The sequence below is a fragment of the Xiphophorus maculatus genome, chromosome 11 (assembly GCF_002775205.1).
Source record: "Xiphophorus maculatus strain JP 163 A chromosome 11, X_maculatus-5.0-male, whole genome shotgun sequence".
Classification (NCBI taxonomy): Eukaryota; Metazoa; Chordata; class Actinopteri; order Cyprinodontiformes; family Poeciliidae; genus Xiphophorus; species Xiphophorus maculatus.
Genome location: NC_036453.1, coordinates 2231362 through 2246536, shown reverse-complemented (window position 1 = coordinate 2246536; position 15175 = coordinate 2231362). Strand labels below are relative to the sequence as shown.

General features: G+C 43.6%; 1 protein-coding gene across 2 annotated transcripts in view; it reads right to left on the bottom strand.

Annotated features, from left to right (window-relative positions):
* Positions 1-15175, bottom strand: part of tet3 (tet methylcytosine dioxygenase 3) — a 53181-nt gene that overhangs the window by 31283 nt on the left and 6723 nt on the right. The window contains exons 1-2 of one of the 2 annotated variants that reach the window (XM_023342843.1): positions 6657-6925; positions 5969-6028 (exon numbers count right to left, since the gene is read on the bottom strand). In XM_023342843.1, coding sequence (XP_023198611.1) covers positions 5969-6028; positions 6657-6836 — 240 coding nt within the window. In that variant the 5' untranslated portion in view covers positions 6837-6925. Of the gene's footprint in view, positions 1-5968; positions 6029-6656; positions 6926-15175 lie in introns of those variants that run through there. The other variant, XM_023342842.1, reaches the window with a different exon arrangement.

The following is a 15175-nucleotide window of genomic DNA, read 5'->3' as shown; positions in this document are numbered from 1 at the left end:
AAAGCCTGACTCATCTTTCTCTTCGAAGCTAAGCACTGAAACGAAAACTCTCATGGAAGGCAGCTTTTGAAACGTTACCAGCACCACTGCAAATGCAGACAGAGAATTGAAAAGGAAAAAAAGCATAAAGAACAGATTGTTCTTTTCTTTTTATTAAAGTCATTTAAATATTAGATTTTCTTTGTAGGGGTGTGTGTGTGTGTGTGAGCGTGGGCTTTTTTTTTATGACTCTTTAAATGCCGGCTCAGAACCATTAGTCAGGAGGGCTACCCTCTTCCTGTCAGCTGACGCTCTCCTCCTCTGTCGCTCTGACTCTGTACACTCCCCTCCCCAAGCACAATGTCCTGCAGTCAAACAGCATCAAGGTCATTTGATCCCACATCTCTTTATCTTTCTGTCGTGCCCGTTCACACACACACACACACACACACACACACACCCCCGCCCGCACACACACATCACACAAAAATATACATTTCACATGTGCATGTGAAGGGCTAGGTTCCTGTGGTGATTTTTCTCCATGCATTCAGCCGGCTCCTTCACACACACAGTACTGGATTGTTCACAGAGGGTCAGTGGGTTTATTGGTGGGAGGGACGTCAGGTTAAAAATAACAGTAACATGAAGTCTTTAGTGATGGTACTCTGATCCCCTACCATAACAATAACTGCTTTGTTATTGTTTTTTTTTACCATAAAGCTGCCTGTTTGTTGGCAAACAGGCAGCCCCCCCCCCCCTTTTTTTGATACCCACATCTTCACAGACTTCCATACAAAACGGTGTTAAGCTCAAGGTGTGCACAGTCATATCTGCTGACATTCGGCACGTGCAAGCCAGCACGATTCAGCCAGCTGGGGCAAGCCCCGCCCCCTTTCCTCAAAGCCTTACACCTCTCCTCACAAAGGAAATGAGAGGAGGGGTTAGGGCGAGAGGAGGCAGGGAAAATGAACGGAAAGGTGGTGATAGGTGGAGTGGCCCTCTGGGGTGGAGCTACAAAAAATAATAAAAATAATTAATGAGTAGAAAAAGAAGAGGAGGAAACGGGGGAGGGGGAGGGAGGGTCGCTCTTTGTGCTTGAGGGTGAAATGAAAAGAAGGAGCGGGATACAGCCATGATGCACGGATCAGCCGACGCAGGGGGAACCTTGGATGTGAGACAAAGAGCAGCGGCACAGGCAGGAGGGGAACAGGTGGGACAGATGGAGTCGAAACGCTTTCAAACAAAAACAGGCATGCCGTGTACCTGGATGGCAAATCGAACTGGGCAATGGTTCCCCCTGTCAACAAGGTTCAGTAGCAGCACTCGGTCTGCTGACATGTGGAGGTGAAATGTTTTGGGGAACAATACTTTGGACCCCAACCACAAGTTTGTCAGAGCGCAGAGAGAAAACAAGAGAGCCCTCCCTCAGGCGTCCACTGTGGCCTCCACCGTGGCTGGTTGCCAGTGTTGTCTCTCATGACTGGGGCTAAGATTAGCTTCCCATATGCTCTGGTCTGGCATTGCCGGACTTAAAGGGACCAGGACGCCACTTTGTCCTCTGCACCCCTGTACCCAAGGCCTTTAATTAACAATTATTTTCGTAATCGATTAATCTATCAATTATTTTTGAAGATTAATCAAATAACAATAATATGCTAATTCTACAGATTTTTCTTTTAACCACTTTTATGCAATATTAGCATACATTAAAAAGGAAGTATTATGAAAAGTCAACTTTTTTAGATTTATGTTATGTTATAATGTTATTCCCTCATCAAAAACACACCTGCAGTGTTGCTTTGATTCTTTCATGCATGTTTGAGAAATTCTTTAATCTCCAGGGCAACCACTCAGCTGTGCAAAACACCTGGTTGGACCTAGCCTCGCCTTCGAGACACGGCTACTCCTCTGAGCTGCAGTTTCCTAGCTTCTGAGCTTTCACCTCACTTAGCAGCCCTCCTCCACTCAGCTCCTTCAGACTAGTCAGCAGCAGTTAGCAAACAACTGGTGGAACTGACCATCTGCTGAGTTCATTATAGGAGCTACTTCTCAATGCAACGCTAGTAAAAATGTTGCTGAAGGGTTAATAGAGGAGCCATGTTATGATGACTTCCTGAAGGCAGTTTCAAAAAGAGCAGAAGTTTCTTAAAGTGACATAGGTCCAATTTTAAATTACAAAGTAAAATTTCTTTTAAGTCATATTTGGTATCGATAGCATTTTTGTAACTGACGTAACATAGTTACTCGATTGTACTACAAAATGGCACCATGTGCCTGGAAAACACATAGTACTGCCCCTTTAAAAGATGCAAATAAACAAATAATTCAATTCCGTTTTTAAATAATAAACATTTTATTGCCCATAATGCAATACCACAGCATAACAGGTATGGCTAAAACTATGCCACTTTGACTAAAACATATTTACAGATACAAGTAAATACTAGTTTTTACAAGTTTTTCAAATCTCAAATGCCAAATGTATAAATTTGTAAAGCTTTGGCTTAGTTACTGCTCTGAATATGTTGGGGGTTTTTTCAACAAATGCCGGTGTATGAGTGTATATTCTAGTTAACAATTATTCAATTACTAAATCAGTGGACGATGATTTCAATAACTGATTAATCATTCCAGTCCTAGTGTACAGATCTCTTTATAACAGCTCTATGTTGACAGCAGATGATGGCTGGAGAAGATTTCTGAGAACTGATCCATTTCCAGCTTTCCACTGTCTCTCACATCCTCCAATAAAGAGGTTCCCCCTGAATCCATTTAAACAGGCCTCGGCAATTACGATTTTCAAGTGTGTGTTTTCTATAGTAGGCACTGAAAGCTCCAACAGCTGTTGAACTGTATTACATAAAACCTGGCAGAGTGTGCCAGCCGAGGGATTCGGGACTGTGGTGAGCGCGCGCGCCCGATGGGAGCAGCGGAGCAGGCGCCAGGGAAGTGAGAGTTAAAGAGCCAGAGCAACAGCTGAGGGCTCCGCCCCCTTGTCTTTCCATTCATTTTTTATTAACTGCGGCACCGGGCGGCCAGCGGCCGCCCTTCCAACACGAAGCCCAGGCACGACCAAAGACGCCAGTCACCAACTAGCCATTACTGATCTGCTGCCACACAGCGTATTGATCCAGCTGCAGGATTCAGGCCGGCATTGAGAAGGACATAACGGATTTCCTAAATGCTGTACTTTATAGGTTAGAGCGGCGTTAAATATTGATGATTAAAAATGAAACTCTTTGTACACGTTTAGGTGACATGTTGTACTGGAGCATGAGTAAGGGTGAGAACTTTCGTAATCATTTGATAAAAAGAGTTGTTGAAAATGAAAGAAAGAGAACAGGAGATGTTTTACAGCCTGAGAACAGCTAACAGATTCGTATCAGAGCAGGCTGCCAGTTAGATGTTTGTTTTTCACCAGCAGCTAACAGATAACCTTGACTTTAATCTTGACCTTCATGTTACTGCTGCCCTGCAAAAGTATTCATACGCCCTGAACTGTTTTCACATCTTTCAACCACAAACTCTAATGTGTTGTATTGGGATTTTATGTGAGACAAAAACAAAGTTGCGTAACTATGAATCTGATGGTTTTAAGAACTGTCTATGAATAAAAATCCAAAAAGCGTGTATTGTATTCATCTCTCTTGAGTTATTGTTTTGTACTGATGCTGTCTTCATTCTACTCAATACATCACCTCTGACCAGAACAGCTTCCCTGTTCCTGCTAAATAAAGGCATTCTTTCAACATGATGCTGCAACCACCATGTTGTAGTAATAGCATTTGCCAAACAAGTAAATTTTGGTTCCATCTGAACTGGGTGCCTTCTTCATGACTTGCATGTTGAAATGTGTGGTTGTAATGTGAAAACACATGGAAAATTTCAAGCGGTATAAATAATGAATCCAAAAACGACACATTTTGGATAAAACTCCAGTCAGAAACAACAATTTATTTGAATTAGAGATTAGTTTTGTTCTTGCCATTTGTATGTTTTTACAAATGGAAAGGGTTTTGATGAAGACCAAAAACCCTTTCAGATCAGAGGAAACGATTGAGATATTTGTTTGTCTGAGACTGAGACCATCAATTAGCTCACAAGGTTTGTCAATGCAGGTGGGGAAGCAGGCTGTGGTTCTTCACAGCAGAGTGGAAACCTTACAGAACAGCAAATACATCAAAACCTGCCGCTCAATGGAAGAGCTGATGTCAAACCCTCCACTTCCTGAATCTGTACCTTATAGCGAATCGCTTACTACACACACACACCAACACGTGGGGACTGGCTAGATTAGTCATGTGACCAGCCTTTTAATGCTTGGGCTAAAATTATAGCGATGATGTCACCAGACATTCAGTGTTGCCACGGAAACTAGGTCAGCGTTAACCCTTTGCGAGCGCGGCCGGGGATTCCACACATATCATTAGCGAGTATTCCAGGTGCCATCGCTGCTTCACTCTGTTCTACCTGAGCGACGTGTGAAGTTCATCACACGTATGAGGAGGAAATCCTGTGCATGGGCGTGGAAAGACAGGCAAATTCTTGCGAGCACAGCGTGTCTGCCTTGTAACCTGTTGTGGTAAACCCATTAAATACAGGTTGGTTTCCTGAACAGCGCAGAAACTGTGCTGAAAAACTGAAAAGAAGTCATAAAAAAACACCGACTGTCTGCAATGCAACCGCAGCTTCGTTTTTTCTTCTCACAAAGCTCAACTTGTTGAAGTTGTTGTGCAAGGGCGGAAAGCGCTTAATGATACCGTACGGGTGCTTATTTGGATCGTCAAAATGAATGCTCTCTGCATGTGGGGTGTACGCTGTGTTTATCTTCGCGCGACCAAGGAAATGTTTGAGTAGGAAACGGATCTTAATGAGGTAAACATTCCACCCCCGGGCAAGCACGGCAACCTCTCCGAACAGGAGAGCCGGAGGAAAAAGGACGCTGACTTGTTAAACACAGGAAAGCACACAGAAGACTCTGTTCCCTGTAGGCCAGATGGCGATATATACTTTTAAGATAAAAGGGTTGGGTATATGTGGACAGAGATTAAAGCAGGCTTAGAGATAAGCTGGGTGTTCAAAGATCCGAGCGGGACTTATTTATGATGTTTAAAGGTGATGGACTAACCCAGATTTGATGTCACTGTAGAGACGAATGACAAATCTAAGATGTAGACAGTACCGACGGTCTTTCTCGCCAATGTCGTGTTTGTCTCCAGTTGTCTGTTTTCTCTTAGTGGCATCGCCACGCTTTCCCTCTTCACAAAAACACACTAGCATGTCCTGACATGGCGTAATGTGGGGAATGCGTTTCTCAGCAACAGCGAGCCGCCGGTTTCCTCGCACGGCAATCTGACATGTACGCTTGCATGACCCACTAACTTTTACTCCCTTTACCTCATTTGACTCCAGAACCCAGGAGAAGCAGGACGGCTTCCCCTCCCTGGTTCCCGAGCCAGCACGCAAGGTTCCGCCTCCTCACTCTTTCCCTCCCTCCCTCCTCTACTTTTTCCTGGTCTCTTGTAGTATCTGCACATGCCTGGCTCTGGCACCAATCAGCGGGCAGCGTGGGACGCTTTAAACTCAGGATGCTGCAGCGTCATCGCCAAGATGCTCAGACAGAATCGTGGTGACTTCTTTCAGTGACTTTGGAGTTCAGATGACTTAGTTGATCTAATCCACCTGTATTCGCTTTTGGAGGATGAGGTAATGAGCTTACGCATTCGCGGCGGAGTGCTGCAAACAGTTGAATACCAACACAACGCCACAGACTGTCGAAGCTGTCCTTCGTCAACTCGTTGTGTGCATAGACGTTCAAACTAAACCAATGATGTTCATATGGATAGACATGAGATACTGGTCACTGTGTTGGCTAAGCTCGATGTTAGCTCATGAGTTAAGCCAGCAGCAACATGAGACGAGATTATGCGCTTGGCACAGAGATGACAGACATAGACACAAACACAAACCCAAGGTCTCGTCTTACCTCAGCTGCTTGTTCAGGGAGTCCAACACGGTCTTGACTGTTGTCTTCAAAATATCCCACCTTTACAGCCAGTCGAGGAGAAGAGGGACGGGAGGGGGGCAGAGAGAGAAAAATGGGAAGGGGTGGGGGGATGAAAGATTAACAATCAATAGAACAATGCGACATGGGACTGCTCTACGTAAAAGTACCAACAGCTGCATGACGCCAACCCGCAATCATTCCTGGCAATGATTGCGGCAACGAAAAAGCCTGCGCGGAAATCTTTTCTTTGACTTGTGCTCAACGTGAGCCGGCGTTTTCCCCCCTCCGCCGCCGCCACTGCCGCCGCTTATACAATTATGTAATGTCTCCATACAGACGCCGGTGTGAGGTTATGGACACACGTTGGCTTCGCAACAGGAAATATTACGGCAGCGAGTGCACGAGCGAATGGGATGGAAGAGGTGGTATGGACAGAAACACGAGCGTGTTTTTATTTTGCACAGCGTGTCTCTGTTGTTTTCATTTGCCCCGGTTGTCTCCATGGTAAATGATGTGTTTTGTCTTGAGCTTCTCCCCAGTCCAACTAGCCTACACACACACACACAACCCAACACACACGCACACACTCCCCCCACCTCTCCATCCCCACCTCCTTGCCTCCACCCACCTATCAATCCTAAAATAGTCTGGAGAGAGAAATATTTACCCTCCAAGCCTCGGCGCTGCTTCGGTTCGTACTCCTCCGTCCGCTGACCGAATCCCCATAAGAGGATCTCTGGCTACCTCTCTCGTCCTCGCCCCCTGCCCCTCTGTCCCTTTCTTCTCTCTCCGTGTCTCCCCACTCTTCCTTCTCAGTCTGTCTTTCGTCTGCGTTCCAGCAGCCCATTCAGGAAGCCATCTTGTGTTTTTAATCGGGTTTTACATGAGCCCTCGTACGCACGTTCTCTTTCTCTCTCTCTCTCTCTCTCTCTCTCGACGCGCTTGCTCTCTGTTGCACTTCCCCCCTCCCTCCCGCCCCTGTCTCTCTTGCTCATATGCCAATAGGTCTACCTCGCAAACACATGAACATACACACACACATCTGAGGGATTTTTCTCTCTCTCTCTCTCTCTCTCTGTGACTATCACTCCTTCCCCCCAATCATTCAAGGTTTTTTCATCTGTCCTCCCGCATATCTGATGTCCAAAAAAGCCGCCCACTCCCCTCCGACCCCCTAATCTACCTACAAACATATACACTCGTGAACTAAAGCACACACGCACACCCCAGCGTGCAGAGCTCACCCCAAGAGACGTCACACTACAGATATCACACAAAGGCAGCCTGTCCACCAATCAGAGGCCGGGCGGGCTCTGCTGCTAGGGTGAAAATGAAGGAGAGCAGTCGAGGGTGCTGAGAGGAACAGTAGAAAGAGGAGGTTAAAAAAAAAAAGGCCGGGTGTGTGTGTGTGTGGGGGGGGGGGGGGTGCAGTGCAATAAAAGAAAGGCTGACATAAAGAGATAAAGTGAAGGTAGGTGGGAGGTGTGTGTGTGTGTGTGTGTGAGTGTATCGGGGGGAGGGGAGATGGGACCTCTCTATGCTTGTCAATTATCTCCTCGAACTCGCCTTTCCTAAACAATGCCTCTGGTATGTGGTATCGCTGTGCACCATCTGTGTTAGGGTTGCCTGCAATAACTGGACTGGACTGGACTGCACAGTTGCAGCCCCACACGCACACAACACGCACACACACACACCCACACACACACACATTCACAGAGACCCCTCTCGCCTAGACCACCAGCACCGGTCTGACAGGCAAAAAAGCACAATTACGCAGCAAAAAGCCCTCTGTGCTGACTCAGAGCGAGCAGAGGCGACACGAACCACTGCAGATGCGCTTTTTTTTTCTACAAGCGCTCTTGGAAGCCATCCCAACAGGTTGTCAGCTGGGACTGCGTATCTGCGATCTGCAAAGCAAACACGTGGAAAAACATGTCTCGATCCTTCACTTTAGGGGAAAATGCCGCCGGTGACACACTTTTTTTTCTTGTACACTTTTTGTAATAGTGACATACCAGGCATATTTTAGGCGGCCTAGTTCCCTGATATTTACATTCTAAAGGTGAAAGACCTTCTCTTTTATTGGCATCCTATTTGTTTATTATGCTTGAGCGAAAGCCACAGAAAAGCACAGGGGAAAATTTAATTTCGTCTTGAGCGGCAATCAGGTGATGTGGCGAAGGCGAAGTTGATATTTTTTCCAAACCTCACGGAAAAAAAAACACTGTTTCTGAAAGTGAAATGGGAAGTTTTACTCTAACAAACAAGAGCTTAGATTTAGAAGAACAGCATTGACGTGTGAAAGAGGAGGGGGGTCGCGATGGGGGGGTCGACGACACTATGACCGCACAGAGTCGGGCGAAAGTCAGCGAAAGTTCAGGGAGGCCGGCGAACACGCAGCGGATCGAAGCGAGACGGACAGACGGCGAGAGGCTTGACAGACTATGTGTGAGAACCGAGAAGGAGGAGGGAGTGTGGCACGGTGAAGCAAGGCAGCAGCACAGTGACGCAGCATTTGTGGTGTCTGTCTGACGCTCTCGCATGGCACGGGAAATCCCCTCCTCTGACGTCAGGTGGACCACGTGCGTGTGTGTGTGATGTTTCTGTGTAAGAGAGGCGTGATTGTTGTGAGCTGGACAGCGAGAGCCTCTCTTTGCTGTCTTACAGGTGGACAGGAGTGGCTGTCGCGCCGCAGTCAGAGCTAACCGACGTCTTTGCAGTACAAATAGATTAAGGAGGTCAAATTAGCTCTGGTTAGATTCACACTCTTTGAACGTTCCAACATAAATGCCATAATTGCATGTAATTAACCCTTGAAAAGTAGATCAAAATTGCGAAGTGACAGTAAAACAATGCAACTGTGGAGTATAACTCCAATTCTTTTACCCAGTTTGCCGGCGATATCTGCCTACTCTGCTTTGCAATATAATTCAGACACAGTCAGATTAGATGGAGGCCGTATTTTCATGTCAGTTTTCAAGTCTTTTCACATATTCTAAATTGAAAGGTGCTTTGATTGAAACTATTCCAATGCAGCTCTGACTGTATGAATAGTTTTATTGTCCTGCTGGAAGGTGAACCTCTGCCTGAATGCTCTCGCAAACGTCCACAAACATTTGTGAACTCTGAACTCTCCGTCCACACACGGACAGGATTTCATTGTCAAGGGTACTGATTGCCTACATTTCTTGTGACAAAATCCCTTATTTCCCCAAATCCTAATGGATACAGATTTGTCAGATTTGTCTAAAGGTCCCTCTCATATTTGGGTGTACTTAACTCATCAAAGATCCCCACGTACTCAATGTGGATTCAAAGCAGACGTCCACCGGACATGTCTGTGCAAAGGTAAATTTATCGGACAGTGAACCGCTCAGTGGAAAACGGAGTTCACATTCAAACTGCTTGGTATGTAAAACCAGGCTGGTAGGCCTGAGAGTTGCCACAACCAGTCACAAGGACCCGTAGCCACTTCATGTGCAGGTGTGCCATCGCTGCCCTGGTGGAGAAGAAACAGGGCTGCGCGCCCCTCATGATTGTTACCATCTATTTGAATTATGGGAAATGAAGTTATTTGTCATAAGAAATGTAGGCAATCAGTGCACATGACTATGAGATCTCATACGTGCACAGAGTCCGCGCAACTTACAGAATGTGCACCGTATGCCTGAGTATGGAGGAGCCTTAACCGCTTTCTAGTCAAAAGATTCTTCCACCTGAGCTTCTGATCTGGAGCTCCTCCAGAGTTACGCACCGAGAGACGCTTAACTCCTAGCATTCCTTTGAACAGGGACCCATAGCTGCATTTCCATTGACCATAAAATTGCACAAACTGGAATCACAAAAAGAAATTTGCTCAATGGAAACACAGCAATTTAACACAAACTCAAGATTTTTGTTAGAACATTTTTGCGCCAGGATGAGATTGATTTTTTTAGCCATATCAAAATTGGTGTATGTTGCAAAACTGCAATGGAAACACTTTCTTGGAGTCACACAAGTCATGGCACCTTGCATGTAGCAGCGTGCTTTTTTGTGGGCACTGGCCTCCTTGGACATTGTGCAGCACACTCCACAGCATCGCAAAGTTCATCAAAAGTTGAGTTTGCCATTCAAAAGTGAATCCATAGCTTTTCTGTAAAATCGCTGGCAACAATTTTCCAAAAGCGCTGCTTATGTAGCCGCTCACCAGGATAAAAGGTTTGTCTCTTCAATGACTGAATCCGACGCCAACGTCTCCTCTGATGGTTGATGGGTAATGAGCGCATGTTTACATCAATTGCCTCAATTATTAACTGCATAAACAAAAATATTCGCATGTGATTTTATTTGTATTTCTTATTTAATGGAAACAACGCAATTCATAATTTCGACATTAGCTGGATACTGAAAAGGTTTTGCGGAAACCACAGTTTTTAGATATTTTATCTAAAAATTTGAAAACCATACATCATTACCTTTCCACTATACGATTGGGAACTGCTTTTTGTTTTTGTTGTATTACAGTAACACACCAATATTACATCCCAATGGAGTATTTCAATGTTTGAGGTTGTAGTGTTACAAAACGTTAAAGGAAATGTGAAAAAGTAAATATTTTTACAAATCAGAAAGGATATAGTCAGAGGAAATATTCCAACCTCTAGTTCATATTTTTATGTGTCTAATAGGTAAATTAAGATCATTATTTTTGTGTAATGCAGCAGGAACAAGAAAGAAAAGAAGTCGATCCCTGACTGGGGACAGTCATAATGGTCTTAGATATTCCTACAGACTCACAGAATCATTACACATTTTCATTACTATTCAGCTCATTGTTTTTGCTAGATAAAGAACCCACAAACATTTAACAACCAACTCGTCTCGGCAGATTGATAAACTCACGCAAACTCATTCACATCATGAGTAGAGTGTTGAAAAGAGCCTCAAGTACATTGTGCAGACATTTGAACCAATCTTTCACAGGCAAGTGCTTAAAACTGCTGCTGATACAGAGCAGTCTTCACAAAACAGAGAATGTGGGTGGCTAGCAGTGAAGAACTTAGCTGCTGAATGCACACAGATGTCAGAGGGCAGAGGTGGAAGGACCATGGGGGAAGGGATACAGATGTAAGCAACAAAACTTGGCTTCAGCACAGTTTTATGAGGAAAACCTTCAATTTCTTAAACTCTCAACACTAGGCTTAACCCTTGCTTTCTGTGTCATGTAGTTTTTAAAGTCAATTCAATGTAAATTCTGTCCTCAGTGTCTTCCAGCAAGGTGTATTCAGTCTCGCTGTACAGTCATGAACAGTCATGAACCATGTGTGCTGACTGATAATGCGCATGGATCTTATTTGGAAAACCCGACGGATGAAGCATCAACAACTCTTCAGAGGTACAGAGAAAAAGCAGTTACACCGCAGAATAATGGTGCATATATGCATGGGAAGCTTTAACACATCCATCATTAAGCAACTGAGGAGTTTAAATGTCTTGGTGTTTTCTACGTAACTGAGCACAGGATGGGGCAATAAAAGTCCAAATCCATGGGATAGGGCTTGGTCAATGCTTTTTACGTTTTTTGTGACATAAAAAAGAGAGTAAGATAAAAAAATAAAAAATCACAACTTTTTCCGCCTGTGACCTATGACCTTTACATTGTAATTTAAGAACAGGCTGAAGTATTTTAGGGGAGAAATAAAACATAAAAAAGACTAGAATAATGTGGTTGCATATCTGTGCATACACTCAACCTTTATTGAAACCCCTTTTGATTTCACTTCAGCACTCTGTCTTTTTTATAGGAGTATGTCAGCGTGACACATCTTGACAACATTTACTTACAAAAGTGTTTACAAAAGTGAACCAAATGTGCAAGGTTGTGAGGACGCCTCCTCTGGACAACGTTCTGCACTTCACCCCACAGATTGCTGACTGAGGTTTGGGTCCTAGCTAGACATTTTAAAAACTTCAATCTTCTTTTGTTGAAGCCTCTCTTGTTGATCTCTAGACTGATGCTTTCTGTCACTGTAATGCTTAAAGATGAATTTCCTTTTCATCCTGTGCTTTCTAGTAGGGATTTGTGCTAATAGCAGCAGTTCTTTCAAACTTTCCCTACATAATGACTAAGGATCCTGTTCCGGCTGAAGTAAAACAACCATTAACAGGACTGCTGTGCCGTACTGCAACTACCGGTTGAAGAGAATAGGAAAAAGATGCAATGCTAAGAAATCTACCTTTCATATTAGACTTTAGCTTTGCTCATTTATTATTTGCATCTTGAAAAAACTATAGTCATGAATGCACTTCTACTCTTTGGGTTGAGTCAGTCATGATACTGGTACCACGGTACTTCCCCTTTATTTCAGACATATTCAATTATCTCATTAAGGACTTACTGTATGTTGGGGGAATGCAGTCTTATCAAATGCATAAAAAACTGAGTCCAAACATAGATTAGCATTATTTTTGAGTTAGCAAGTCACAAAAGAATAAGCCTTGTGAATGTGTAAATAAGTTAGTGTGTGTTAGATCAGAGGCTTTTTTCACAGCTAACAGAGCTGCGTGTTGGCGTGTGGGGGTGTGGGGGTGTATATATTGTGAGTGGGGGGAGATTTCCAGGTGACTTCCTCACTCCAAGGAAATTGTTTACTAAAGTAATGTGTAATAGAAATTAGACAATAAACAATTTGAGCATTACTTATTACACTAAGGCTTATTCATTTACATTCATGGGAAAAGGAAAGTACTCCTTCCACCGGCACACATTCTCTCATTTTTTACTAAAATTTATTTACTAAAATGTAATTCATCAAAATGAAGCCATAATGGAAAAGATGCTGCTTCTATTGGATTTATACACCGTGTTCCAAATTATTATGCAAGTGATATTTTCTTAAATGGCCAATGCAAATGATGGTCAGTATAATTTTCAAGTCATGAACTATTACAGTATAAATCAAGTTTTACTGAACAAAGCTCCTAATGAGAACAGTATTGTTTTCAAAAATAAAATACTCAAAATGCAAAATGTTCCAAATTATTATGCACAATAGATTTTCTAAACATTTTATGGATTATAAAGAACTGTAAACGGTCATTCTTTGAATGAGCAGCATTAAGTGGTCACATGTACTAAAATAAAAAGTTATTTCAATCAAAAACATCTTAACAGACCAAGTTACATGTTAACATAGAACCTTCTTTGATATCACAGCATAATTCTTGATCCATTGAACTTGTGAGTTTGTGGAAAGTTTCTGCTTGAATTTCTTTGCAGGATGTCAGAAAACCTTCCCAGAGCTGCTGTTTGATATGAACTGCATCCCACCCTCAGATCTTCTGCTTGAGGAAACTCCAAAGGTTCTCAATAGGGTTGAGGTCAGAGGTCAGAGGATGGTGGCCACACCATTACTTTCTGTCCTTTTATGCCCATAGCAGCCAATGACACAGTGGTATTCCTTGCAGCATTCATTGTTATGCATGAAGATAATTTCGCTACAGAAGGTCCGGCTCTTCTTTTTGAACCATGAAAAAAAGTGATCAGTCAGAAAGTCCATATACTTTGCTGAGGTCATTTTCACACCTTCAGGGACTCTGAAGGGCCCGACCAATGATTCTCTCCTCATGATTTCAGCCCACAGCATGACTCCACCACCTCCTTGCTGATGTCACAGCCGTGTTGCGACGTGGTGACCATCCACCACCAATCCACTACTGTGTCCATCTGGACCATCCAGAGTTGCACAGCAGTCATCAGTGAACAAGTCTGTTTGAAAATGAATCTTCATGTTCAGCTGGGCCCACTGGTTAGGGGCCCAATAGTAGGTTGATGCACCACAAGCCTCTGGAGCAGGGGTGGGCACTCCCGGTCCTCGAGGACCAGGAGTGCCCACCCCTGCTCTGGAGGATCCTCCACCTTGAGGTTCCAGAGGCTCCAGCAGCTTCAAATAACTGTTTGCTGCTTTGTAAGGGCATTTTAACAGCTGCTCTCTTAATCCGATGAATTTGTCTAACAGAAACCTTCCTCATTCTGCCTTTATCTGTACAAACCATCTTTGTTCTGAATCAGCTGCAAATCTCTTCACAGTACGATATCGCTTCAGTTTTCGTTAAATATCTAATGTTTTCATACCTTGTCATACGGCACTACACTATCTGATGATTTTCATCAGCAGAGATCCTTTCTCTTTCCCATATTGCTTGAAACCTGTGGCCTGCTTAATAATGTGGAACATCCTTCTTAAGTAGATTTCCTTTAATTGAGCTCACCAGACAAACTAATCAACCAGATCTGAAATTAATTATAGTGATTCAAAGAGCCCTGACACACAATACCATCTATAAACTTAATAGCACAACAAAAAATGTAATCTTTATGACACTTTAATCCAGTTTGCATAATAATTTGGAACACGGTGTAAAGGTGGGAAGCAGCCAGGTGACGCTGGTCAGATGCATTTGATTAACAGGGCATCAGTAAGTGACAAAGACAAGCAATTGTTATTCCCAATCAATGTTGGAAGGGTAATAGAGCCATTGTTGAACTGCTTAAAGTTCATCAATTCTATAAATGAGAAAAAAAAAACATACAAGTGGATGACCAGTGTCCAAGCAGTGGTCATCTCAACAAGTTTGACCCAAGGACAGGCCAGGAAATTATCAGAGATGTTCAGAGAAACCAAGAGCTTTATGTCAGTCTCCACAGGACTCCGATAGCAAGTGAAGTGTTAAAGTAACTGACAGGACAATTGGAGAAAGCCTGAACGAGTATGACTCAAAAGAGGTTGATCTCTCCCAAAAGGAAATGCCAGAACAACTTAGGTCTTCATATTTCCATTCTCCCTGAAGCACAAGCACATCTGGAACTACACCCTTCAAATAGGGAAGACCATAGTAGAACAAAAACACCTCATATGATGATGACGATGATGATGATGATAATGATTTTTAAAACTTGTTCTGCAGCCATGGCACCTGGGCACCTTCCAGCCATTGAGACAACCATGAACTCTTCTGTGTACTAAATTATTCTACAGTGAAATGTACAGTGATCTCCTCAGCAGCTAAAGCTTTGCCCAAAACGACTCGTTCAGCAGATCCCTCACAGCACCATCTCTAAAACAGAAAGCCTGAAAAAAAAAAACAGAGGTGTTGCAACGGATCAGTCAAAGTTCAGATTTCAACCTGATTAGTATGATG